At 41.2% G+C, this 27,774-nt stretch overlaps 2 protein-coding genes across 2 annotated transcripts in view; both read left to right on the forward strand.

The window, feature by feature from the left end:
* The window catches only part of TMOD2 (tropomodulin 2), a 61,402-nt gene extending 45,087 nt beyond the window's left edge, over positions 1–16,315 (forward strand). Inside the window, exons 9-11 of the mRNA XM_040226525.1 lie at positions 6,089–6,233; positions 8,517–8,547; positions 8,696–16,315. Of these exons, the coding sequence (XP_040082459.1) occupies positions 6,089–6,233; positions 8,517–8,547; positions 8,696–8,723 (204 nt within the window). The 3' untranslated portion in view covers positions 8,724–16,315. The remainder of the gene's footprint in view (positions 1–6,088; positions 6,234–8,516; positions 8,548–8,695) is intronic.
* An 8,637-nt stretch (positions 16,316–24,952) lies between these two features.
* Positions 24,953–27,774, forward strand: part of TMOD3 (tropomodulin 3) — a 98,332-nt gene continuing 95,510 nt past the window's right edge. The window contains exon 1 of the mRNA XM_040226528.1: positions 24,953–25,134. The gene's annotated coding sequence lies outside the window, so the exon portion shown is untranslated. The remainder of the gene's footprint in view (positions 25,135–27,774) is intronic.

A 27,774-nucleotide genomic window follows, 5' to 3' on the forward strand; every position in this document is an offset into this window, starting at 1 on the left:
ACGGGGTACATGTGAAAGGGAGGAGTACCATAACGGAGGGAGCTAAAAGACAAAGTTCTGTGAAAAAGTTTAATTTGATATTCTGGCTTCCTGGTCATTAGGACAGCTTCTGGCCTGTGGAGGGTGAGTGGGAGAACGTTTTAATAATTAAACAATGTCTAGTGGGGCAGCCTGAGACAGAAAGAGCCAGCCCTCCCCCAGCCCTGGGCTGGTCAGGCACCAGAGGAAAAAGAGGAGACCGGCAGAGGTGTTGACAGCAGCTTTGTTCGGCCTTCATCATCCTTGCCTGTTAGTAGGAACCTTGGCGCAGTCCTGCCCCAGTCTTGCTGTTGCCTCTTACTGGGACTATGGAAAAAAGCAGAGTGGCCACACCCAGAAACAGCCTCCCTGCCCTGGGTTGGAGGCTGTCAGAGCCAGGCAGCAACCCCAGGCTCCTACTGTCTGGTGCTGACCATAGAGCCTATTTAAAGGAGTTGGGATTCTAGAAGACAGTCTGGTTTAGAGTGACAGGCCACACCCACAGTGTGATCACAATCTCAGCTCTGCTGCAGCACTTCTTGGGGTCCCAGCAGCCAAAGCAAGCTGCTTTTCCCTGGAGACACCCCCTCCTGTACACTGAAGACCTCTTTTCCCAGCCTCAGCCTACAGAGTCTCTGGAGTTGCTCTACCAGCTTCAGCTGACTCCTGCCTGCAAGCAACAACTCTCTGTTCTCAGCATGATGTCATTCCCTGTCCCTTTGGCTGCAGAGACGTGTCTGCCATGGGATTCAGGAAATCTGAAAGGTCTACACATAGTATAGTTGGAATAAAGAACCCTGGAATGGACCAAAAAGAGCGAACAAGGAGACTAGTGCTTCAAGCATCCCCTTGAATGGGAAAGGCAGTGGGGGGAGTGTCCCCTGCATGTCTGAGAAAATCCCTGGTCTAGACCCCACCCGAAACTGTCACCTAAGCCTGGAAAGCCACGGCAGACCCATGAATAGCTCTTCTCTCCTTTATTTGGCTCCAGGACACATGGGCTGTTTCAGTGCTATATGAGTACATCCCCAATATTTCTTGAAACATACTTGTACTAAAAATTATTCATTGTCTAGTTGGAATTCAAATTTAATTTGAATTAATTAATTAGAGGTAGGTTAACCTATTCCTAGACTCCTCCTGAGGCTTGTTGCTGGGGGAGCAGGGGAGCCCCACCAGGAGACAGGCACGCTTTCAGTCTCACCTTCCCCAGAGGGCTGCATCATCAAAACAGCTTTCCCATGCAGAGATGTGGAGTGAGTCCTCAGGAATGTGCACATGTGGCCGTACCCTCTCAGGAAGCTCATTCCTTGTATCCTGATATGTGTCCAGCTGCTAGGCAATTAAGAGGGAAGCATGAAGGAGGGGAGAGTAGGAAGACAAGCTAGAGGGCAATAGGAAGGGAGTAAAAAGGAGTTATGGTTCAGGGAAGTATATCAAATAGACTAGTATCAGGAAGAAGTAAAGAGGACTCCGGGTAAATGTTTCCAGGAGAGCTAAGACAGAAGTGGATACCTTGTTCTAAAGCAGGTTTAACTTTCTGTGTTGTTTTAGGCCATTGTGAAACCCCTCATCTGAAATAATGTCCCAGATACTGTTTCTAGTTCCTCTTAAGATATTTAATACTACTTAGTTAGGGTTGCCAGATAAAATATAGTTAAATTGGAATTTCAGATAAACAAGAGTTTTTAATACAAGTGTGTCCTATGAAATATTTGGGATGTACTCATACTGAAAAATTGTTATTTTATGAAATTCAAATTTAACCACGTGTCCTGTATTTTTATTTGCTAAATCTAGAAACTTTATACCTAGTAACTGCACTGAAATCCTGAAAATTTAGAATAGAGTACCTTTTAAGAATGCATGTGTGGGCTTCCCTGGTGGCTCAGTGGTAAAGAATCCTCCTGACAATGCAGGAGACACGGGTTCGATCCCTAGTCCAAGAAGAGCCCACTTGCCATGGAAAAACTAAGCCCATGTGCCACAGCTACTGACCCTGTGCTCTGGAGCCTGCGAGCCACAACTACTGAGGTCATGTGCCAGAGCTGCTGAAGCCTGCACGGTCTAGAGACACTCTAGAGTGCTCCACAAGAGAAGCCACTGCAATGAGAAACCTATGCACCACAATAGAGAATAGCCCCTCTCTACTCACCACAACTAGAGAAAAGCCCCCATCAACCAAGACCCAGCACAGCCAGAATAAATAAATACATAAAAGGTTTTTTTTTTTAATGCATGTGACAAAGACCCTGAAATACAGTGTTCAAACGTGCACTAAAGCATCAACCTCCTCTTCCTCCTTAGTCAGCTCGGAAGGGATTTGTGTCCTTTTTCAACTTTCTTTCCCTAATTTGCCTCTGAAATGGCTTCTCTTCACTTGTGACAAGAGAATTAAGTTCTAGAGCAACTGGAAAAATTATTTGCTTTATTCCCAGAAGGAGGAAATTCAGAGTCAAAACCTGTCTTCCCTCCAAATTTTGTTGTTGACTCATAGACTGTTAGAAGCAGACCTCAGTTTCTTTATCTGTATAATGAAGGGTCTGAAATAAAATCATCTCTAAGATAGTGTCTCAGGCAGGAGCAGCAGCTGAGACCAATTTAGCACCATTGCAGCAGGCAGCTGCACCAAAGCTAAGGCCTGCGGAGAATCCTGCACTGGGGTGGCTGCCGTGGCTAGGCTCCAGGTAAACAAGCTGATTAAATCAGGTGCCCCTGTGAGAAGAACAGTCAGTGATGTTTGTTAGTGAAACAGATGGGTAACTGCTGAATAAATCTGCATAGAGCAAAGTGGTCACTTCAAAAAAGATGATCTGAAGAACCATATGCTTAAATTTTGTTTCCTTTCCTTTGTATTTAGTGACTTAAAAAAAGAAATATATCCAAATTATAAGAAGTTTTGGTGCCCATTTATTGCCCTAGGCTTGTATAACACAAAACATCTCAAAAAAGAAAACAACACTCAGGCTAAGAAAGATTCTCTATGCTGTATTACTTCCTCACCTTCTTTTATATGCCCTTTTCCCAATATAATTGTCTTGAGATCTTATGTCCTTTATATCCACCATCGCATACCCAACCTGTGTGTTACCCAAATCTAGGTCTCCAGATGCCTAAGCTTTGTGAAAGGAAATAGAGGGACTTTATGTCACCCTCCTTGGTCAGCTACCTCCACCCTTAGCACCTTTGGTGCACCCCGGGGACGTAAGTCGTAACTACGGCAGCCCTGACCTTAGCTCAGGTCTCAACTCCTGGTCCAGTCCTGCTTTTCCAAAGTGTGGGTTTCCCTGGTGGCTCAGATGGTAAATAATCCACCTGTGGAATGCGGGAGACCTGGGTCTTGGGTCCCTGGGTTGGGAAGATCCCCTGGAGGAGGGCATGGCAACCGGCTCCAGTATTCTTGTCCAGAGAATCCCATGGACAGAGGAGCCTGGCGGTCATGGGGTCGTGTCATGAGCTAAAGTTGCTCATGAAGCGTTGAGGTCAGTATCTCTAACATTTTTGCTGCCTCTCCCTCCCATAACCTTACATTGCTGATTGCTGAGCACACTAATCTCTATGCTGTGGTTATCCAGAATTGTTATTGTCTGACTGGAAATATCACATTTTGTTCTTTTCTTGAGGAAAAACTCGTTTGACAGGTTGCTGGATGAAAAGAAAGAAGAGGAGCAGAGTTAAGCCTTAGAACTTGCCTAGGACATAAAAATTCCTTCACTAACTTTTCTTCCTCATGTACTTAGTACTTAAATTTTCCAAACTTAAAAGATATCTGTATTAAAATATATGTTTCAATATATGTATTATATTTAAAAGGTATTATAATAATATATAATTTAATATATTTAACTGATATGTAATTTAATATATTTAATCAAAATTACATGAGTCAGGCACAGACATAGACTTGGCAGAACTATAGGGTCCAGAAACACAGCCTAGTACACTTGAGAATTTTGCAGCAAGGTAGCATTTTAACTCAGTAGGGGAATAAATGAAGTAAAAGATGGGTGGGACTACTCACTAGCACTTAAAAAAAATTTCATTGGCGTATAGTTGATTTACAACATGACTCTCCAGCATTTTGGAACAAAATGATATTGGGGGTATATCTTAATTTTTCTGCTAAAATTCATTCCAGGTAAAATGAAGATTTAAATATTAAAATATATGAAATCATAAAACAAATGAAAGAAACCAGAAGTGGAGAGGTTTCCTCAGCATGACATAGAATCTAAGAGACACACATTTGACCATATGAAAATGAAAAATGGTCTTGTATAGTAATCAAAAGGAAAGTCAAAAGACAAACTGAGCAAAATTTTTTCATCATTTTTGACAAAAAGCTAATTTCCTAATGTATAAATTTTAAAAACAGGAACCACAAGCTGGTAGAAAAGTGTACAAATGACAGGTTGGTAGTTTCCAAAGAAATACAAATGCATAAGAAAATTGATTGTTCTTAGTCGTAATTTGAGAAGTATAAGTTAAAGCAATTAAATATAATTGAAATACATTTTTACCCCTTGGATTGAAAAAGATGAAAAAGATTTATAATATCCCATGTTGGCTAGAGTAGGGAAAACTAACTTTCTGACCCTATCAGCAGGAGTACAAATTGTCATAACCTTTGAGGGTAAGTCAATCATTTATCAAAATTTGGAAGACCTTTCTCTTGGAGCCAACTATCGTGTACCCCACAGGCACACTGGCAGAAATGCCCCAGGACATATTGGTACTTTGTGTGCAAGGGAAGTTCACCCCAGCCTTGTTTGGAACTGTAGGAATGGAAAGCAGTGTAACAGTCAGTAGGATGTGGCTAAATCAAATATGATCACTTACTACAATGGAATGCTATGCAGTTGTTCACAAGGATGAGGGAAACATATTTACCTACATGAAATGATATTCTTAATGTTAAATGAAAAATAAAAAACCCTAGAATAATATGCCGAAAGTGAAAGTCGCTCAGTCGAGTCTGACTCTTTGTGGGTCGCCTGCCAGCCAGGTTCCTCTGTCCGTGGAATTCTGTAGGCCACAATACTGGAGCGGGTGGCCATTCAGCCATTCCTATCTCCAGGGGATCTTCTCAACCCAGGGACTGAACCCAGGTCTCCCACATTGAAGGCGGATTCTTTACCATCTGACCCACCAGGGAAACCCAGAATAATATTCTAGTGTAATCCATTTATGTGAAGAAAACATAGACATTACGTGTGATTACATGGACATGAGTGCACAGAAAATGTTTTAAAGACTACATGTCAAACTGACTTTCTTCATGGGAAATGGGAGTCTGGAGGAAGGGAGCTTTTTATTTTCTATACTTTTTTGTCTTGTCTTTGTAGTTTTTAAAATTAATGATAGAGTATGGAAAAAATGTACTATGTTCCTTAAATTTATCTGTGGATTCCTATATTTACATGCCCCTATTTTTAACCCTATCTTTAAAATTATTGTTCTATTTCTCAAAAAAACAAGCAAAAATACTCATTCCACCACTTAAAAAAACAGAGTTTTCTGTGGCCCACTAACCCATTTAGTGTTTGATAACTCACCTGGCCATGGTTCAAACCACACTAATAAAACCTTTTGAGGATCTTCCAGTGAGACACTGTTCTGAGAGAATGGCCTCCCATCTAGTTGATGATCTTCAAATATCTTTGGATAGAGATCCCAGAATAGAAGATTTTATAACTGGATTGATTGCTATAAGACTGTGTCACTATAAAAAAAAAAAAACCTTTGTTTAAACAACAGATACTGGGGTAAAGTGGAAACACCACGTGTTAGTTTTGCTTTAATTTTATATCTGGAATTGTCATTTCCTTCGTAAATAATTTGCCTAGTCTTTTCAATTTAACATGCCAGCACATTCAGCTGCCTCTTGGATTTTCCTTTTAAACAAGGAACAGGTGTATGAGAGAAAATATCTCAAGTGACTGTTTCAAACTGAGACTTTTGCCTTTTTGTCCAACAAATAGCTATACATCTTTCCGTGCATAGTTAATGTGAGTAACTATTCCCTCTTCTTTCTTGACCATCCTCTGTTTGTGTCCATATCTGCAATCAGAGACAGCAGTTGGGAACAGCCGTGGAGATGGAAATTGCCCAGATGCTGGAGGAGAATTCCAGGATCCTCAAGTTTGGATATCAGTTTACCAAGCAAGGACCACGAACAAGAGTGGCAGCTGCCATCACAAAGAATAATGACCTGGGTAATGCAGGCATAATATGTGCTGTTAGTAATTACAAGAGCGGGATGACCATTCATTTCTGCACTTCAGATATAACATCTCACAGATACCCATTCCACTGGCCTTTGGTGTCAGCCCTTCATCAGAAGTATATTATTACATGGTCATAGGAATCCACATTATCTCTACAGTGTTTACATTTTATCATGGCATTCTTTCAAGAGAAAATTTTTTTCCCAAGCAGCTTTTGATTTGTGTTTGGTTTCCTTTGTGTATTTATTTCCCCTTTACTTACTTCTTATGCGTAATCACCCTCTGTTGTTAATCTACACCGGAAAGTGGACACAGTGACATGGAAATTCCCAGTTCACTTATGTTTGACTCCTAACTGTGTTTTGTACTTGGGTTTAAGTATGGTTATGTCTGATACCTTGGTGATTTACATGTGAAATGACCTAATAGAGCTATGGTTTTTAATGGTTAAACTCAAAAGTAGCTTTTTCAGTTAGTCCCTCTTTCATCTTTCCTGCTACCCACTCTTTTGTGACTTATGTTAGAAAGAGGTGAGGAATGTCCTGGTAAACCACAGTGAAAAGAATGGCACCAATTGGGAAGGCTTGATCTGGGGATATCCTAGCCACCTGAAACAGTGTGGAAAGACCATCCAGGTACCAGCAGTCCACTTGGTAAGTAGCCTGCCAATAACAGGCTTCAGTCCTCAATAGAGGTACGGGGACAGAATGCCAGGCCTTAGAGAAACTGGACAAGGTGTCCCACCAAGTACATTGCTGACCTTGGGGAGGGTTCAGATGGTAGACAAAATGGAAGCTAAGGGTTAGAACTGTAAGAAGGCAGGTGAACGCTAGTGTGCAGTTCCCTGCCCACACGTGCTTACCCACAACCCTGAAGCCTAGCCAAGGTGCACTAAATGGCACCCAGAGGGTGGCTGGGCATATGGCAGTGCTTGCCTCCAAGGTGCAAAGGGTGAGGCACAGTGGGCAGCAAGTGGGAATGATTAGAGCAGCAGTCAGAAGATACCTGGGAAAACACGTAGGTCCTCATCTGAACAAAGAAAAATAGGCAAAACTGGAGGTTTAGAGTAAATGGAGAGGTGGTCCTGAGCTCAAGAGCAGCAGTCATGGGAATAGCTTTTGTCAGATTTTCTGCATCTGAGGCAGGAGCAGTCTGGATTGTGTAAAGTGAGGAGATGAGATAGGGCACAGGCCAGGGCACTTTTTTTTTTTTTTTTTTTTTTGGCCAAATCCAGAAAGATTAGAGCAGTCCTCTTCCTGTCCACCAGAGGAGCCTGCAGGTAGGGATGTGAAAGGGGGAGGAAGAAGGTTGTAGAAGTTGGGAAAGGCAGTCAGGCTAGCTCCTTTGTTACTAAGTACCAGATTACAGGGGGCTTCCCAGGTGGCTCAGTGGGTCAAGAATCTGCCTATGACACAGGAGATGTGGGTTCAATCCCTGGACTGAAAAGATCCCCTGGAGGAAGGCATGGCAATCCAATCCAATATTCTTGCCTGGAGAAACCCATGGACAGAGGAAACTGGAGGAACCTGGTGGGCTACAGTCCATAGAGTCGCAAAGAGGCTGAAGCGACTTGAGCACTCACACACTCACACCGGATTAAATGAACCTTAATCTCTGAGTTTGCTAGACACCTGAATAACACCTTGCTTGTTGTTGCTGTTTTGCTCAGTTGTGTCCGACTCTTTGCGACCCCATGGACTGTAGCCTGCCAGGCTCCTCTGTCCATGGAATTCTCCAGGCAAAAATATTGGAGTGGGTAGCCATCCCCTTCTTCAGCACACCTTCCTTGGAGGTTGCTATTTTGAAGTTTCCATTTAAAACAGGTTTAGAAACTTTAAACTTCTGTTTGCAGCTCCTCCTGGTCTTCAACTCAAAATCAGAATTGTAAATGTATCATCCTAGGGAATTAGTTTTAGCCAGTTGGTGACTGAGTTACACAGAAGCTGAGAAGATTCACTGTGGATAAGAAAACATGAGAGGTTCACTGTCCCGTGGGTTTGTTTCAGACTTCTACTCCGTTGAAATTGGAAAGCTCTAAGATTCAAGTTCCCAACTATCAGACATAGCTTTATTTAAATGTAAATTCCACAAAGCACTGGGCTATTCTACTATTTCCATGTGTTGCCATGGATAATTATTGAAATTTTTGATAACTGTCCTCAAGAGTGTGGGATTGCTGTTCTGTGCGATTATTGTTGTTTGTCTGAAATTTAAGGAATATTCCCTCTCCTTCATTTTGTCTTTTCAAACCTTTTTCTCTTTCTCATCTAGTTCGTAAAAAGCGAGTTGAAGGAGACCGAAGGTAAACTTCCACAAAAAGAGGCGAAGTTTCCCCACGGCAGCAATTTAAAAACAGAAGCTCTTCTCCTTCTTCACTGGGACCATTTTATCAAAGGTTGTTCCTTTCCATTAACCAAGCAACTAATAGTTTAACTGTTATTCTTTTTTAGGGCTACATATTTGTCTTGGATTTTTTAAACATATGCAACTGCTTTATTTGTCCCTGGACACCTCTGGCGACTTGCACCAATGGATTTATGCAGATCTTAGTCGGTGACAGCAATCAAAAATGACTTAACCATTTTCATATTGGGTTATCTTGCTTTCTTATGTAAACTTTTTTTTTTTTTAAACCATTGAAAGGAACTTAATATATAAACGTGTTTGTAACTGTGATTAAGATAGAGGCCTATCTCTGTTTACATGCATAGCTTTGAGTTAGGCTAAATACATCAGAAGTGTTCTGCTGAGCACATAAGAAGTTAGTATTGCCAATCTTTCACTGAGTGAGAAAATGTGACCAGCTTAGCACAAATTCTCCCTTAGTTCCAGAAAAGTCACTAAATGCAAATGCGCTGCTGGTTGAAGATCAGTGGTGTCATCCTCATAAAAAGAAGACAGCATTATAATACATAAACACAGCTTTAGCAAATAAGTATGAAATATTTATTCATCCACAAATATAGCTTTAAGCCAGACTCATGCGTAGCAAAATGAATTAGCTACTTTTACTGATTATTGCACATATATTTGATCTTTAACATCACTCTATGGATAACATTTTACAAAACTGTTTTAAAGTTTTCCAGCCATGATGGGAAATTTTTAAATTTTAGTAAGAGGAAAGCTTTTCACATAGTACATTCCTAAATAAAACAGTAATAATTGCACTTCAAGGTTATCTGTTACACAGGATTACATTATTTTGGCAGATTTTAGAAGCATTTATTGCTTTGTCTTTAGGGCAACAAGATCACAGGATGAGATATGAATGTTCAAGATAATTATATAGATTTTGTTCACATGGCATGATCCATCCAGATATTTGCAAACATCAGGAAAAAATATGAATTATTATTCATCCAGAGTTTGTCATCTCAAGGACAAAGCCTGTGAAAGTACAGCTAAGATGACTGCCTGATAGATGCTTGAATCTTTTCATCCAGCAGCCAAGAGTGTCATGTTAAGCTAAGGACATTTGTGACTGCAGCCTCTGGCACCAGCTCTTTGATAACTGTCAGTGCCTAAGGCTAGAATTAATCGCCCTCTGACATTGCCTTAGGCTCCTCTCCCTCCTCTTCCCCCTCCTTTCCTTCCAGTTCATTCTCTTTCTTCTCTGTAATTCTGAGCCTTGTAAAGGTGATGTCCTTTGTCTTGATGACACCTGGAGCTAAAGGAGTTGCTGACTCAGGCAGATAAATTCACTAAGTAATTGAGTGTTCCTGAGTTGCTTGATAGCAATAAAACAAATAAATGGGAAAGCATTTCATACATTATTCTAGTTAGTTTATAAAATACACAGAAACTGGAGAGAAAGTCCTTTCATTAGCCACAAAAGTCTGTTGGGTTTTTCTGTAATATCTTTTTGACCAACTTTTTTGACCTTTGAACAAACTTTTTGACCAACCCAATAAAATTAGATATTTACTTGTAAGTGCCCACATCTCTAGCTCTAAAATCTTTTGAAAAAAGAAGAAGAAGAAGAAAACAAAATAAAATCCTTTAAGATGTAAGAATATTTTATTATACTTTTTGAGGGAATAATGAGCAGAGCATATTGAATTTTGGAAATCACAAAGATTCTTTAGTTTTCTGCTAGATTTCCCTATCTATTAAAAAAAAAAAGTAGTAACTACTGTTTGATTTTTTTCTTTCCCTTTTACTCATTTAGGTGTGGTATGATAGAGCCAACTCATACAGGTTTCACCATTATTAAATTATCAAGAATCTTGGAAACTGGTTGCTAAGCACAACCATTATTAAAAATTAAATGGCATGCACTTATGATTAAATAATTATATCAAAAAAACAAAAGTAATACTCAAAAATACATTTTGCCATTTTCGTACTTTTGAGATTATTTGCACCTATTGTGTTTTGGGCAGAAATACTATATCATGGTATGGTATTATACATCTCTCCCCAACTTGCTAGTTCTTCCCAACTAAGAAGTTCCGTACTTTTGTTGGTAGTTTGAAATTGATCATGGCATGGAAATTGATAAATGTCTGATTCATGCCTCTACCATCAGCATAGCACTGGGTAAAATGTATACAGTTTTTCTTCTTTTTTTTTGTATACGTTTTGGTTACCATGTTGCCAAAGGGAAGAACAGTTCTGTTTCTTAGTTGTCTTTCTCCTTTCCCTTCAGATTTGTTGCAAATATATTCAAGTGCAGAGACCCTGACATGCCCCACTAAGTAAGGCTTTTTCCTTTCTGGTCTCATTTGCTCTCTTTCTTGCCTTCTCCCCTAAGAAATCTTGGATCCTACACAGAGTATTCCCTGCAGCCCCAAGATACTGTGGACCTGGGGCTAAAGCAGTTCTTGGCAAACCCTGACAGGAAGAAGGAAAAAGGTCAGGACTTGATAGTGACTGTGCTGCAGTTGTTGATAGTATTAAAGCAAAATAATGGGATATTGTCAAAATTTAGCACTGTTTTTAGCTTATAAAATAGTTAGGTCACATGTATATAGAATCTATTAAATCGAATATTATTAATCAACTTATCATTACCTGTGTTTTTGAAGTAGCTTTAAAGGTGGCATTTCCATGAGTATTCACATAACTATTAGAAGATAAACTTAAATTTAGAGGGCCTATATATCATTTAATTAACCTAGGACTTCATTTCCCCATCTCCACAGTGTTTGTAAGTAGAAGTTCCTTCATGATCCTGAGCATGGTTAATCCCTTACTATCCATCATGGTGGAGCATAATGTATATACAATATATTTATACATATGCATTTTGTCAAATATTATGTCAAGATATTTGGCAGCATCTGGACAATTGATTGAAGGGAGGTCATCTTTCTCCAGACCACCTCCTTTCCCCTGTTAGACTTGTACAGCCCCAACCTAAGTGTAAAATCATTCACCTGGACTTACAGGCTTCTGTCATCAACAGCCATCCCAGCATATGTGGAAGATAACTTTTAGGAGATATTCTGGAAGTCTAGAGAGATCGTGTCATTAGTCCAGCACATCTCCCCATCTGCCAGAAGTGTGTAGTGAAAGCTGCTTTATCCTCATCAGCACAATTAAATCCCTGCCTTTCATCTTAGTAGGGCATAATGTAAATAAATGTCATGTGAGTGTGTGTGTATTGCCAAATATCTACCTGGGTATTTGGCTGCATCTGGACCACTGATTGAAGGGAGATATCTCTCCCCAGCCCGATTTCCCTTGTTCTTTTTAGAGCTGCTTTAGGCCCAGGTTAAATATGAAATCCCTCCCTAGAAATTGCAGCTTAGGTCACCAACCACCAAATTTCATAGCACTATGGAAGATAACTCTTAGGGAAGCCTGGAAATCATTTCATTGTTCCAGCATCAAATCTCTCAATGTGCCTAAAGTGTATGAGTGAAAGTGCTTTCATCTCCGTCAACATGCTTAGGCCCCTTCCTTCCATTTTTGTAGGATATATTGTATATAAATATTTTGTACATTAAAGATTGCCAAATACTATAAAGGAGGTATTTGGCCAAAGCTGGACTCCTGATTGAAGGGAGATGCTGTCTCCCAGTCTCTCTCCCCTCTCCTCTCTTAGAGTTGATGCGGGCCTAGGTTAGGTAGAGAATCGCTAACCTGGAGGCGCTCGTGCAACTCACCCATCTTAAAGCACGCAGTTCATCTTACAATACAAGCCCATCTCCATTTAAAAACTCACAAATTATCCCAATGCCTATACTCCTCAAAACAATTTCCATAAGGGAAGCCTGGCACATCAAATCAAAAGAACGGCTGCTTCCCTTCCAGACAGAAATGTGGCCCCTGGCAGGGCACCGGCCTTAAGGAAACCAGTGTGTTCTGAATAACTGCCATGAGAACATTTCGGTCAAACCTGAAACCGGTTTAAGCATCAACATGCTTTAAGTGTAAGACAGCCCTTTAAAAGTTCCAAGAGTTTGAGGATATTTTCCTTTTTTGTGGTCATGATGTACTTAGCCCTCTTCTAGGCACTGTGAAGGAGACAGGAAGTGTAAGATGATTATAATTTGACCTATGCTTCTGGGTTTTGGGGTAGAGTGCCCTTTTGGAAAGTAGATAGCATTTTTCAGCTCAAGTATTGATTGCATATGCAAAAGCTAGCAGGGAGCAGAGAGCTGTGAACACTGGGTTCTATGCAGTGTTACCTATCCCCAGGAGAACTGTTTCTGGAGTTCGGTTTGAAATCATGATTCTGTAGCTTCCTTCTTCTCTTCCACTAATGAAGCAACGATAGCTATATTCATTGTAATGAACAGAGAACTAAGAAAAATTTTAGCTTTGCCTTCCAGTAACAGTAACAGTTTCCCCTTATTGCTCCTAATTTAAAACATCCCTGCCACTCACTGTGCCGTCCTCAATACTCAAGGATGGAGACACATGCAAAGGAAAGGTGTGAGAATGCTTGGGAGCATCAGGCGTGCCCTCTGGATGAAAATCACATGATCAGGCCCCAGGTAACAAGCTGGAGAGAGAAAAGTACCCAGAACTTCAAGGATGTAGTCACCGTTCTTGCTCCCAACTCTAGGTCAGATCAAATTTTGTTTTGTGGTTCAGGAGTTTAGTAGTGTGGAGGGGCTAGGTGCTGTGGAGAAGGCAGATGGAAATTAATGTTTTTCATTTGCCTAAGGGTAGAAGCAAGCTCTGCTCAGCTTACCTCTTTATCCTCTGCCCATTAACAGCTATGATTAAACATTCAGAAGATGGATGAAGGAGGAGTGGCAAGGTCTGAATTTATAACCTGCCTGTGCTAGGAAGGTTGTACACATATCAGAGGTTATCCCAGTTCTGTGGTGCATCGTTGACCTGAAGGAGGGTGAAGGAGACTAGCCTTTTTCTGACATCTTCATGGTAGTCATTCTGAGCACATTGGCTCTGCTAGTTGGTGTGGTGGAAGGGCACCATACTAACAGATTTGGAGACTGACTCCTAATTCCATCACCAACACTTAGCAGGTATATGATCATGGGCAATTCATTCAATTGCCTGACAATTATAGACTATATAGGGGGAAGAGCACTGGATTTGGAGTCAAGACACTTGGACACTTGGCTCCATACTTTCTTAGCTGGGAGACTATGGGGCAAGTCACTCAGTCTCTCAAACCTAAGGTTCTTCAGTTATACTATAATGGGAATAATCTTCACTAACTACCTCACAGAGTTGTGGTGAGAATATAATCAGCTATTGGGATGAAAACACTATACTGGAAAGGGCTATACAAAAGTGGGAGATCATTTTTTATTATCTATTCACTACTCTTTTCCACTGCCTCTCGAATCTGTTTTCTTTTCTTCTAAGCAACAATTACATCTTTCACGTGTTTTTGAATATGGGGAATTGAAGCACGGGTATGATGTCGGGGACTGGAGTTATTTTACTTTCAGCATAGAGGTAGGAGAAGTGGTGGGTAGGTGCTGTGGGTGTTAGACATACCCGGGAAGTGTGTGTGTGTGGGGGAGCATTTTCCTGGGCCATTTTGACAGCACCCTGGGATGTGGTCAGGACCCTTGCAGAGAGCCTAAGGCTGGACACAAGGGGGAAACAAACAGTAATTAAGAATTGAGGGGAGGGTCTGGAGCACCGCTGCTCTCCAGTCAGCTCTGTCACTACCCAGGGGGTGGGTTCGGCTAAGGCTTAAGGTGTGATTGGAGGCCTAGGAAAGAGGACTGTCGTTAGGGCCCCAGCAGCTGTGTAACAGGCTTGAGCCCTAATAGCAAAGGGGAGAAAGTATCACTTGTGAGGTCAGCTCTCCCAGGCATCAGCTGCTTTGTTATCACCAGCAACCTTAGCCCTGATCAGTATTATTTTCTGCTAAGATATTGAAACATAGCCTCAAGGGACTTTCATAAGCACTGGGAGGCAGGGACTGTCTCATGAATCTTTGCATCTTCAGTAGCATCTAGTAAGGTGCCTTGTACATAATAGGTGCTTAATAAATGTTGCTTGAATTGAAATGTCCTCCAGCCCCATTAGAATCATGCTCCATTTGCCACCAAGTGATACTTTTGGAAAATAACACTGATTTCGATGTCAGCTCTGTGTGGCTTCCCTAGTGGCTCAGGCGGTAAAGAACCTGCCTGCAAAGCAGGAGACCTGGGTTTGATCCCTGGGTCGGGAAGATCCCCTGAGAAGGGAATGGCTGCCATTCCATTATTCTTGCCTGGAGAATTCCATGGACAGAGGAGCCTGGCGGGCTGTAGTCCATGGGGTCACAAAGAGTGAGATAATTGAGCAACTAACACTCTCACTTTTTTTCACTATGTCTGACTTCGGTCAGGTCTTTCATCGAATCTTCGTTTCCTTTATAAAACGAGTGAGTGGATTAGATGCTGTCTAAGGTCCCTTCCAGCTCCCAAATGTTACAATCCTGTGATTCCAAATGTTTCCGTCACCTGTGAACGTGGGTGCTCTATGTGGCTCCTTCTCTCCTCCGTAGGCTTTGCTCAGAGGAAGGGGTCTGAACATTCCACAGAGCTATTTCTTCTTCAGTGGTTTTTACTGGCTTCAGAATAGTTCTAGAGGAGCAGCCTTTTCAAAAAGGACATTTTAAAATATATTTTCTCCTCAAAATTAGTAGAGAAAGGAAGAAGGAAATGTAAAGAAACTGAGCGCAGTAAGCATGGCATGTTTTTCATAGACTTTTATTTAAAGATGGAGAGAGTCTGAGCACATAAAAGCCAATCGCACAGTACACCGTGCGACTGAGAGAAGCTTGTCCAGGATTAGCACTTTCCCATGGATAATCTAAATGTGGATAGATAAGAATTGGCCAGATGGCGAGATGGATAGAAGGCGTACTTTTAAAGGACATTTTATTTTAGTACCAAATTTTGCCAGTGACAATCTTTAGTTAAGGAAGAAATTCTTCAGAACTAAAATTCTCATCTCTGCCACTTTACTTTTTAAAAAACCCCATTATATTCATGGAATAATATTTATATTTTAATTAAAACTTTATCTTAATTCTGTTTCATTTATTTAAAGAAAATAAGAGCATTTCTCATTGCATTAAAAAATGTAAAATACTTGCATGCCACCAGTGTGTAATACTTTCCCAGTTCAGATGCTTGTAATATGTGACTTTATGTGTCTCTGTATTATTTTGAAGAGAACAAAGGAAATAATACTTTGTAAGCTGTTTAAACTTATAATGGCAATATTTATTTGGCTAAGTGGTTATTGGAAAATGCACATAGTTTCGTTTTTCACTTTGAAACTTTCCAATCAAAGGTAGATATTGATTATATTCATTAGGGAATTGAAGACTAATTTGCCTTTTAAACGTGAAATTGAACATTTTGTGGGAAATGTGTGAAAAAGCAAAATGTATGAAGCGTGAAGAACTTTTCCCATGATAATTAATAAGGATCCCAGGTGGCATAAATAGATGCAGTGTTTGACTCTTTGGAATTTGCCAGCCTGATCTGACACTAAGGTAAATGTATACTGTTTTAATTAATCAATATCCTTCTGCTTTTAAGAGATAATAATGTATTCATTTGTGTCTGGAATGAAATTTCCAAGTGAAAATGTACAGAACACTAGGAATTAATAAACTTTTCTTTTTAAAAATGAAAGCAAGGACTGATTTAATCTGGATAATTTTAAGACATCTGATCTTTTTAAAACAAATGGTTGGCACCGTGTTCTCATATTAGAAAAGTACATTTGCTAGAAAGGACCTTAGAGTGTCCCTATTACGAAGAAGATAAGAAGTAGACAGACAACCAGAAGTAGCCAGAGGAGAAAAAAGACACTATTATCAAAATGAAAACACACACACACACAACATTCAGCTAAACAGTTCACATTTGTTCCAATAAATGGGAACAAGAACACAGGTAACTCAAAGAGGTTAAGTGTTTTACCTTGATTTTTTTATATAAACTTTGGAATTGCTTTCTTTGTAAAGTATGCTGGAATTCAAAACAGAGAACACTAAAAATAATAAAGTTACATTGTAAAGGCTTGTCCTGGAAAAACAGGAAAACCTATTCTTTCTGCTGCCCTGTTGAACTGTGCTCAAACTCTTTGTCACTTGGACTGATGACAAAGCCCAAGAAGAAGCATAGAAGGCCTGTGTCGAGTTTCAGTATTTGCTGTCTCACACCTTTTCATGGTCAAGGAGGTATAGTAATTATTTGAAGAATTCTCTTTCAGTCTATGAAGCTGTAATGAATAGGCATTACAGGTGTGCACTTTGGGATCAGAATCTGACTTCTGTTAGTTGTGTGAGTTTCTGCAAATTACCCAGCCTCAGTTTCTTCACTTCTAAAATAAGAATCACAACCCAGCTTCCCATTAGGGCTATCATGAGGATGCACGTGTAAATATTTAGAGGAGTCCCTGGCATATAGAAGGCACTTAGATATTAGAAAAATTCTAATCTAAATAAGTATCCATGAATATTAACAACAATAAAGTTCTCCATCTTATGCTGACAGTGTTAGGAATTTAAGAAGGACTGACTCTTACTAGTTTTTGTGTTTTCATCGTCCATCCCCTTTCTGTCAGATAGGCTGTCCCCCATCACTCTATGAATCAAATATGAGTAAGATAGAGCTGACTCAGGAGTTACTCCTGACCCACCCCCTCACTTAGCTTTTTGTGAATCCCCTGACATTTCACCCTGCTTGCATTTGCCCTGCTTTCTGGGTGCTCTCCTTTGGATTTGGCAGTCTGGCCTCAGGAGTGACTCCTTGATTTTGGGTCAGTTGTATGCTATGCTTGATTTTGTTATGGACCACCTTCTCTTGGTTTGATCATACAACCTTTCTCTGGGGCTGTAGGAAGTGGTGCCCCACACCCTCTCTGCCCTGCTTCCAACTAACTTCTCAGTCCTACCAGTCAAGGAACACAATCAGATGCCCACAGCATCCTGCAAGTGTCCCACATATCTCAGGGCCTTCACAGGAACTAGGTGTATGTGTGCTTTAGTGAGACGGGCTACACTTAGGGCCCAACCAACCTAAGAAATGAGATGCTGTAGGAGAATCAGTGCATGACTCATAAGGTTTGGTGGTAGAGGTAGAAGCTGGGCAGAGATGGCAGAGCTCCAAACTGTAGACCACTGAACTTACTGGTCCTGAGCAACAGTTTAGAAAAGTGTATTATCCACTTTAATGGTTTGTAAGCACTTAGAAGTGAAGCAGTGATCTCTAAGAGGCAGCATGCTGCTACTGCTGCTGCTAAGTCGCTTCAATCGTGTCCGACTCTGTGCGACCCCATAGACAGCAGCCCACGAGGCTCCCCCGTCCCTGGGATTCTCCAGGCAAGAACTCTGGAGTGGGGTGCCATTTCCTTCTCCAATGCATGAAAGTGAAAGTGAAAATGAAGTCACTCAGTTGTGTCTGACTCTTTGCGACCCCATGGACTGCAGCCTACCAGGCTCCTCGGTCCATGGGATTTTCCAGGCAAGAGTACTGGAGTGGGGTGCCATTGCCTTCTCCAAAGAGGCAGCATAGGTTCACATAACATAAATGGTAGGAAATCATGAGAGTACCGTCCAAAGAACATACAGTGTTTAGATTTCATTGAGACATTTGAGAAAGTCTCACATTTAGATTGAATCTTTAGCTCATGGGCTCCAGGATAGACAAGGAATACTTTGACAGGTTCAAAACTATCTAGACAGGTCAAAGTCTATGCCTGTATCTAAACAGATAAAATTGAATAGAAACAACAGTACGGTTTTCTACTCTTAATCCAGAAACCAACTACAAAAGATAGAATGGAAAAAATGTGACTTAATTACCATCTGTGTGGATAAAGACTTTAGTGTTGACTAAAATCTTAACTGTGAGCAAGAAGTAGAATGTGTGTGCCTAAAAGTTAACTCTAGCTTAAGTGACTAGACAAGGAGTCCTGATATTTGGCCAAGAATCTGCTATTCGTCCTGGGCTTTGGGCCTCAGCTTTTGGAATGCCTACTTCACTATTATTTCCATCATCCTTGAACTTTGTCATGATTTGTGTTTATATGTTTTTAAATGTTATTCTTATATCTAATCAGTCAACAGTGTCACTGATAAGAACAAAGTATGTCATTTAGATTTGCTATTATTTTATGAATGTTCATTTTTAGATATAGGCAGGTATTCTAGATTTAATTTAGTGAAAAATCTCTTATTTGTTGCAGTTCTATCAATTGCAATATTGTTGCAATATTAAATTATATTGCTGATTGGCTAAGTAAAATCTGTAGTAATTCCTTTATTTTGTGTTAAACATCAATTAAAAAGAAATCAACTCAAAAATTATTAAGAACTTTCAAGCAGTTAAGTAGAGAAATAGGTTGACAGGTACTACAAATACAGACTGCATTAGCTAGATACCTTAGAAATAACAAGTATATCTTTTTTATTCAATAAATGTTTTTAAAATTTAAGTAATGATACAAGGAAGGATAAGAAGAGATTATATCATAACTCTATTCTTTGTGGAAATCTTTGGTGTACCTAGAACATATAATTTAAAACAAGAATTTAATTCTTACTTAGTTACATTTAGGACCTGGCTCTTGTTCATCTACTCACCTCAGCTGAAATATGACTCTCTCCAGTGACTGTACAAGTCTTACAGCTCACAGAGCTTGGAAATTATTATTCCTATGCTATGTTAAGCTTTACTATTTACACACTAATACTTTAAATAATATTAAAACAGTAAGTTAGATTTTGGCATCAGTTTTTAGGTTTGTGTATCCTAGAAATTTATTTTTTGATAGTGACATTTGTGAGCAACTTTGGCTTTGGCTGAAAATTTGAATTAGCCCTTTGTCATCTGGCTGAAAGGTGGGTATATTTAGTGCACCTCCAGTAGAGGCACAATAGGATATAAAAATGTGAGGAATGGCAAAATTAATTCCAGCTGATGGCATTAGGGAAAGTTTGAGTGAGAAACAGGCATTTGAGATGCACAATGAAACATGAGGAAGCTTCTAACAAGCAGACATGGGGGTGCTAAGAAAGGATATTTCAAGCTAAAGGCTTAAATCCTTCCTTTAAAATCATACACACCAGCTATGGTGTCTGTCTTCTCTGATTCCTACCTCCCACTGCTTTAACCAACTCCAGGCTCCCAGGAATGAAATCTTTACCTTTTTTGTTACAACTTGATGTCTTCAGCTTAAGTTTTCTCTGCTGGCCTATAAAATACATTAAAAAAAATAAGCATATCAAGGAAACTATTTCCTAAAGAAAATTTTTGATAACAAGAAAATTGCTGCTGGCATTAATTTGCAAATGATGATTCAGTGCAACGGGCTTTATGAGTTACTCTGGCTGGAAATTTAAAGATAACACTAATTAGGCTTGTAATACATTAAGTAAAGTTACTGTGTCACTTTATCAATCACTTTCACTCTCACTAAACCCTGAAAACAGGAAGTGTACTCTGTTCCTTACTCAAATATTTTACCTAACAGCCTCAGATTTGTTCTCTTCTGTACGTTAAACTTAATGAAAGTGAAAGTGAAAGTTAAGTCGCTCAGTGGTGTCTGACTCTTTACGACCCGTGGACTGTAGCCCACCAGGCTTCTCTGTCTATGGGATTCTCCAGGCAAGAATACTGGAGTGGGTTGCCATTTCCTAATAGTGGAGTGGGTTGCCATTTCCTTCTCCAGGGGATCATTCCCAACCCAGGGATAGAACCCAGGTCTCCCGCATTAGAGGCAAATGCTTTAACCTCTGAGTCACCAGGGTCTCCCGCATTAGAGGCGAATGCTTTAACCTCTGAGTCACCAGGGAAGCCCCAAACTCCCCCATGCATTTAGCCCCACTTCAAGTAATTGAAGTAACTTTGAAACTTAATGAAAGTTACTTCAATTACTTGAAGTGGGGCTAAATGCATGGGGGAGGGGTGCCACACCACTTCTATTTCAGAGGCTTGCCTTTCATGGACTAGGCACTGCAGTAGTCAGGTTTGCTAGATCAGTCTATAGTAACAAACAAACCTGACTCTCGTGTACTTCCTGCTTACATTACATGTCAACACTTGCTTTTGGCCAAAGCTCTGATTCCATGTGACCTGTTCTAAAACCCAGGCAGAAGGACAAGACTTGATCTGAGACATGCCATCCTCCTGGTAGAAGGAAAGAGTAAGCACACGGGTGGAAATAACACTCTTATAGCATCCACCCAAAGATGTCTTATTGTTACTTCCACTCATTTTACCGGCCAAAGCAAATTCATAAGTTTTGCAATGATGATATGAAAACATTCGTGTGAAGAAAGAAGGAAAAGAAACCTGAACATATATACAGGGAGGCACTCCAAATCATATAAGAGTGGGTAAAGCAGTCCTTACAGGAGAGCAAATAATTGGGAACAATATTGAAATCTGCCATTTAGTTAGATTATTTAGTCAGATTAACCTTTTAGTTAGATTACCCTTTCCACTTAATTATGTAAATATAATTTTCAGGTTTTGCCTTTTTTTTTTCTCTTCCACAATTGTGCTTTTCAGACTGTAAGCTAATAATGGCAACTCATAAAGCATAGTCCTTTAAAAAGAAAGTTCTGTCTCCATTTCAGGATGAGTTTCACTGGATCTTGCCTGTGGAGCCAAATCCTCTCACAGCTGGTGTTTATGGCTGCATCAGAACCTTGACTGGTCTTTACCATGAACTCTGTATTTCTGTGTCCCACTCATGTGCAGGAGGGGGAGGGAAGGTTATTTATTTCATGTATTTATTGAATACCTACTATATGTCAGGCGTTGTTGCAGATGCTAGGGAGAGAGGGGTAAATGATGTGAACTGGAGCTTACATTAGTATATCAAGCAAGATGTTAGGTAGCAACAGGGTGCTAAGAAGACAAAGTAAAGGAGAGAAAGGGTAAGATGATCAGAGAAGACATTTCAGAGGTGACATTTGAACAGAACCTTCATGAAAATGAGGGCATGAGCCAGGAGTATTTGGGAGGAATACATTCTGCAGTATACTGGAAAGAACTTGAAGTGACTGGAGCAGAGAGAAAGAGTGTGTGTATGGTAGGAAATAAAATAATCACGTAAGGACTGGTGGGGGTGGTAACTTTGGATTGTATTGGAAATATTTTGGGAAGCCCTAAGTGGTTTGGAGCAGGGGGTGACATGATCTCATTTGTTTTAAAAAGACCCATTCTGGCACTTGTATAGAGAAATAGATTATAGTTAGAGAGAGAAAGCAATGAGGAAGATTCTGGGTTTTGTTTTGCTTTTACAGTTTTATCCAATACTCAAATGTTATTCTTAATGCCTCTGGCCCCATTTGTGATATTTAATGTATGTGGGTTTAGGAGATTCATATTTGTCAGCCTTGTCATTATAATATGATAACACTTGTCTGAAGAAAGGAAAAGAATCCATCACCAAATCACTTTATTTTCAAAAGATGAAGGCATTTGTTAGGGACAAGTTAAAGAGCTAAAAAAGAAAATATATTTAGTGTATGCCTAATACCAAAGGAAATGGCAACTTACTCCAGTCTTGCCTGGAGAATCCCATGGATGGAGGAGCTTGGTGGGCTACAGTCCACGGGTCGCAAAGAGTCGGACATGACTGAGCGACTTCACTTTCACTTTCAATACCCTGTATTGGAAGGTCAGGGAGGAAATGTGTCATTTTTAAATCAGTCAGATACTGAATTAAAAGCCCTCTCTGCCTAAAGAGTAAAGCAGAAGAAGCCGTATTACTGCAAAGTCCTTAAAATAAACCATATCTGGATAACCCTGCTCCCTTGCTTTTTCAGACACTCTGGTTTGTCAGTTTTTCCTGAGGTGTAGCATGAACTCACAAGAGACTTTCTGGTTAGCCACAATACCTATATATTAACTTACAATGAAATCTAGAACTATCAAATGAATCCAGATATTCAGCTCTTCCAGTAAGAGCATCATCTTCCTGGACTGTATTAGAAAAAATTTTAATGTACGTTAGATGTGGTCACAGCAAGGAAATCCAACCAGTCTATCCTAAAGGAAATCAGTCCTGAATGTTCATTGGAAGGACTGATGTTGACGCTGAAACTCCAATACTTTGGCCACCTGATTCGAAGAGCTGACTCATTTGAAAAGACCCCAGTGCTGGAAAAGATTGAAGGCATGAGGAGAAGGGGACGACAGAGGATAAGATGGTTGGACGGCATCACTGACTCAATGGACATGAGTTTGAGTAAGCCTTGGGAGTTGGTGATGGACAGGGAGGCCTGGTGTGCTGCAGTCCATGGGGTCGCAAAGAGTTGGACCCGACTGAGCGACTGAACTGAACTGAACTAAGATGTAGTCACAGATTATTTTAAAGAATTTGATGAAATTTAGGAGACAATCTGATCAACGGTGGAAAGCATGCTAGAATTTGAGTCAGGCTACCTGGACCACCTGACCTGCCTCTTGAGAAATCTGTATGCAGGTCAGGAAGCAGCAGTTAGAACTGGACATGGAACAACAGACTGGTTCCAAATAGGAAAAGGAATACGTCAAGGCTGTATATTGTCACCATGCTTATTTAACTTCTATGCAGAGTACATCATGAGAAACACTGGACTGGAAGAAACACAGCTGGAATCAAGATTGCCGGGAGAAATATCAATAACCTCAAATATGCAGATGACACCACCCTTATGGTAGAAAGTGAAGAGGAACTTAAAAGCCTCTTGTTGAAAGTGAAAGAGGAGAGTGAAAAAGTTGGCTTAAAGCTCAACATTCAGAAAACTAAGATAATGGCATCCGGTCCCACCACTTCATGGGAAATAGATGGGGAAACAGTGGAAACTTCATGGCTGACTTTATTGGGGGGGGGGCTCCAAAATCACTGCAGATGGTGATTGCAGCCATGAAATTAAAAGATACTTATTCCTTGGAAGGAAAGTTATGACCAACCTCGACAGCATATTAAAAAGCAGAGCCATTACTTTGCCAACAAAGGTCCGTCTAGTCAAGGCTATGGTTTTTCCAATGGTCATGTATGGATGTGAGAGTTGGACTGTAAAGAAAGCTGAGCACTGAAGAATTGATGCTTTTGAACTGTGGTGTTGGAGAATAGTCTTGAGAGTCCCTTGGACTGCAAGGAGATCCAACCAGTCCATTCTAAAGATCAGTCCTGGGTGTTCTTTGGAAGGACTGATGTTGAAGCTGAAACTCCAGTACTTTGGGCACCTCATGCAGAGCTGACTCATTTGAAAAGACCCTGATTCTGGGAAGGATTGAGGGGAGGAGAAGAAGGGGACGACAGAGGATGAGATGGTTGGATGGCATCACCGACTCGATGGACATAGGTTTGGGTGGACTCCGGGAGTTGGTGATGGACAGGGAGGCCTGGCGTGCTGCGGTTCATGGGGTCGCAAAAAGTCGGACACGAGTGAGCGACTGAACTGAACTGATACTGGGTGTAGCTGGAATGTATCTCAAGCAGGCACTTCAGTCCTCTATCTGGATGCATTATTTTTTTTTTTAAAGAAGGCGTATCAAAGTGGAGCTTGCTCCGAGGAATGGTTTATTCCTGAAGGGCAGACAAGGAAAATTACCGGCGAGTGATTAATGAATACAAGGTCATGGCTATTTCCTCTCCTCAGAGCACAGGACAAAAAAGGCAGCCATTTCATAGGCCACCGGGGAGCTGTCTTCTAAAGTATTCCTGCTGTTTCCCTCCTCACCTCCAGAGTGCCCACCTGCCCCAGCTCCTGGCTAAGCAGCTCTTCTATTTTTTTCTCCCACTGACATCAGTTCAGTTCCACTGCCTGGCGTACAGTTTGTAGCTAAAATGCGAGGTCGCGATGGGGCTGAAACTGATCTCTGCAACATCATCCCTGGTTTCATACTTAAGGAACTCACTAGGGTCACTATGCCCTTGAGACGACATCTCCTTATTTATGTCTCTCTCGTGTCTTGACCTTTGTTTCCTTTTCTATCAGTTTTTCACAAAAAATTTAGAGGACTCAAAGTCGTGTCCTCACATTAGCAACCAAGCATACAAGTCCTGTCTTGAGTTCCTCTTGACTAAAAGTCTAAGTAGAAAAGGAAATCTATACTAATAAGCCTTTAGCTTCTGTTTATAGCTCCCAAAGGGTCCAAGGTAGATAATTCCACGAGCAGAGGACGTTTCCTCGGGCTGATGTTAAGTCTTGGTATTCGCAGCCTGTTTCAGCGTTCACCAAATAGAAAATACCAGGGTTTCGCCGAGTCGCGCCCTCCTCGCTCGGACTACAACTCCCAGGATGCCTCCTCGACCTGGGAGTGCGCACGCGCGTCTGGGGGCGGAGTGGGAACCCGCGCCGTCGAGTCGGGGGAACGCCTGCGGGTGGATCCGACCACTCCCTGGGAGGCGGACGCCGGCGGACCGGCGGGTACTGGGAACCGAGCGGCAGGCAGTCCCCGCAGGTTTGTGAAGGAGGTCGGTGGCCGCGGCGGACGCCAGTCAGGTAAGCCCAGCCCGGTGCTTTCCAGGAAGGCCGTCTGCGGGCGCGGGCAGGGAGTCGCACCGGCCATGGTGGCTGAGGCGGGAGAGGTTGCTGCTTTCCAGCCGCCCGGCTTGCGATCTCCTTCCCTACGGATCCCACTCGGGGGGCGAGGGGACGCTGGGGGCTGCTTCAGAGCTGACGGGCCAGGGTAGCAGCCGTGGGACGTGCTGGGGCGTCGCCCGCGGTGGAGGCGCGCGAACCCCGAGTTGCTGATGAATCACTCGGGGGCCCGGCCTCGCGGGGTTCGGGACCGGCCCCTTCCCCGCCGGGCTGGAGCTCGCGCGGGCCGCTGTCGTGAGAGCTCGAGGTGCCTGCCCCTTCCCCCTCGCCGGGCTGTAGCTCGGGGGACTAGCGTCTAAAGTTTTTTTCACCAAGACTCCTTCAAAGATTTCTGCTTGGTGAAAGCTGGAAAGAAAAAAAAAAAAAAAAAAAAGCAGGGCACACCCTTTCCTTTTTGATTGAAATCTGGCTTGTCTTGTGTTCCCCGTTTTGATCTATTTGCTCTTAGAATAAGTTCCTGGCTCCCATGCAGGACAGCTGGATCCGGCTGTGAAGTTTGTACGTTGGTTTGTTTTGAGGACGTGACTGGGTCGTTATATTTTTGCTTACAGAAATTGGGGTGTTACCTCTGCAAGCTTGCATTCTCATTACAAACAAATGAGAACAGACATGGGTTTGTTTTTTTTTGTTTGAGGTTTTTTTTATGTTTAGTTAAGAATCGCATTTCCAACTTGCCCTTGGCTTCTCTTAAAACCAAAAGTCATCTGGTAATGAACATTGCAGTAAAACGTAATCCCAGGAGGTCGTACTTGAACAGGAAATAAGCCTGTGGAGATTTAAGCTAGTTATGTGCGGTCTCCCTTGGTTTGTAACATTTTCATGCACCTCGTGTTTCTTTTTTCTGAGAATTCCTTCAGATTAATTTTTCAGATTAAATTGATTAATTAATTGGCCTGTCCAAAAATATATTAGGCTTAGAAAAATAATTTTCTTCAACCTCATTTACCTTTGTTAGTCTCTCCTTCCTAGTCCTAGGCACCTTTTAAAAGTTTTATTTATTTGCTTGTTCTGGATCTTCATTGCCTCAGGCAGGCTTTCTCTAGTTGTGGCCACCGGGGCTGGGGGGGCTGTTATTCTTGCTTGGGTGGGAGGACTTCTCATTTCGGTGACACAGGTTAAAAGGCCAAGCAACTTTGCAGCACACAGGCTCAGTATTTGTGGCTCTCAGGCTTAGTTGCACACCGCCTGTGGAATTTTACCCTATCAGGGATCGAACCCGTTTCCCCTGCCTTGGGAGACGGACTCTCATCCACTGTATCACCAGGGAAGTCCTTTGGCACCTTTTTTTTTAAAAACCGTCTCACTTCTTTAAGAGCCAAAGTTATTTTATTAGAATACTTAGAATCACTTACACATTTCTAGGAAATGAAGAAAAAGGGAAAATGTCAGATGCAGTATATTTTGGCTTGTTTAGCTTGCTTGCTTTCAAAGCTCTCAGGATTTCTAGTTTGCTCATCTTTAAAATGAGGTTGTTCGGCCAGATGACCCCAAGATTATCAGCCCTGAATACCTGACTTTAAAAATTCATTTTATTCATTCAGGAAACATTGGGCACACCTGTCATTCCAAGCCCTTGTACTAGGCCTGAAGGAACAAAAATAGTTCTTTAGGATGTCACTGACCTAATGCTCAATTTGTGTATGTGTTGTTATGACTAATTCCAAAGTTTTGTGGTATATCTTCCAGGTCAAATTACTCTGCAATGAATAACTTCACCTAAAGCTAAATACTTACAGGTCAAATCCAGTTACAGTGCTCAGGTTCCTCTAATCAGATTTTTCAACTTTCAGCTGCTGGTTTATTTAAATGAAACACAGATTCATCACAACAGAAAGGACTTGAATGGGGTAGAGTGGCTCTTTTCACCATAAATTACCCAGTGTCTGGTAGGTTTGAAGTGGGGCTTTTGTATCTTCTGGTCAGATAGGGAGTACTGTAGTTGCCTTGGGAGATGACACTTTGAATATGAAGGGCTGAGAGATGTTTTAGGGTGTTTATAATGACAGTTGAAAGACCAGTGCTAATAGCTGTGATATAAGATGCATAGCAATGGCTTTTTCCAACTCTCTTTCACTATTAAAAAAATAATAATAATCCTTCTTTCTAACAAAAATAATTTTCTTCACAAGGTTTCTCCCTTTCTTTTTTCTCTCTTGCTCCTTCCCTTCTCCTTTCTCTTTGTTGTATTCTCTCTTTTTTTCCCATCTCTCCTCCTCTTTCACCCTCACATGTTTTCACTCACATTAATTAGGTAATTCACTGATTCAACATGTGTTTTGCCCCCACTTGTACAAGACCCTATCTTAGGCTTCTGGTGAATACAGACATAGAAGATATTTTTTTTTGTCTGAGAGTCTGCTGTCTCCGAGATTAGGCATGTGTACTTGTTTATAGTTCAGAGCACTGTAAGCTTGTCTGTAGGGAATAAAAACATGCTGTAGGATTTCAGAAGGAGAGATCTTCAACAGTCATGGGAGTAGGTAACAAATGAAGTCATCTTTTTCCCACTAAGTGATCATCTGCATTCCCCTAGGCTATACT

Source organism: Oryx dammah, unplaced genomic scaffold (assembly GCF_014754425.2).
Source record: "Oryx dammah isolate SB20612 unplaced genomic scaffold, SCBI_Odam_1.1 HiC_scaffold_26, whole genome shotgun sequence".
Lineage (NCBI taxonomy): Eukaryota > Metazoa > Chordata > Mammalia > Artiodactyla > Bovidae > Oryx > Oryx dammah.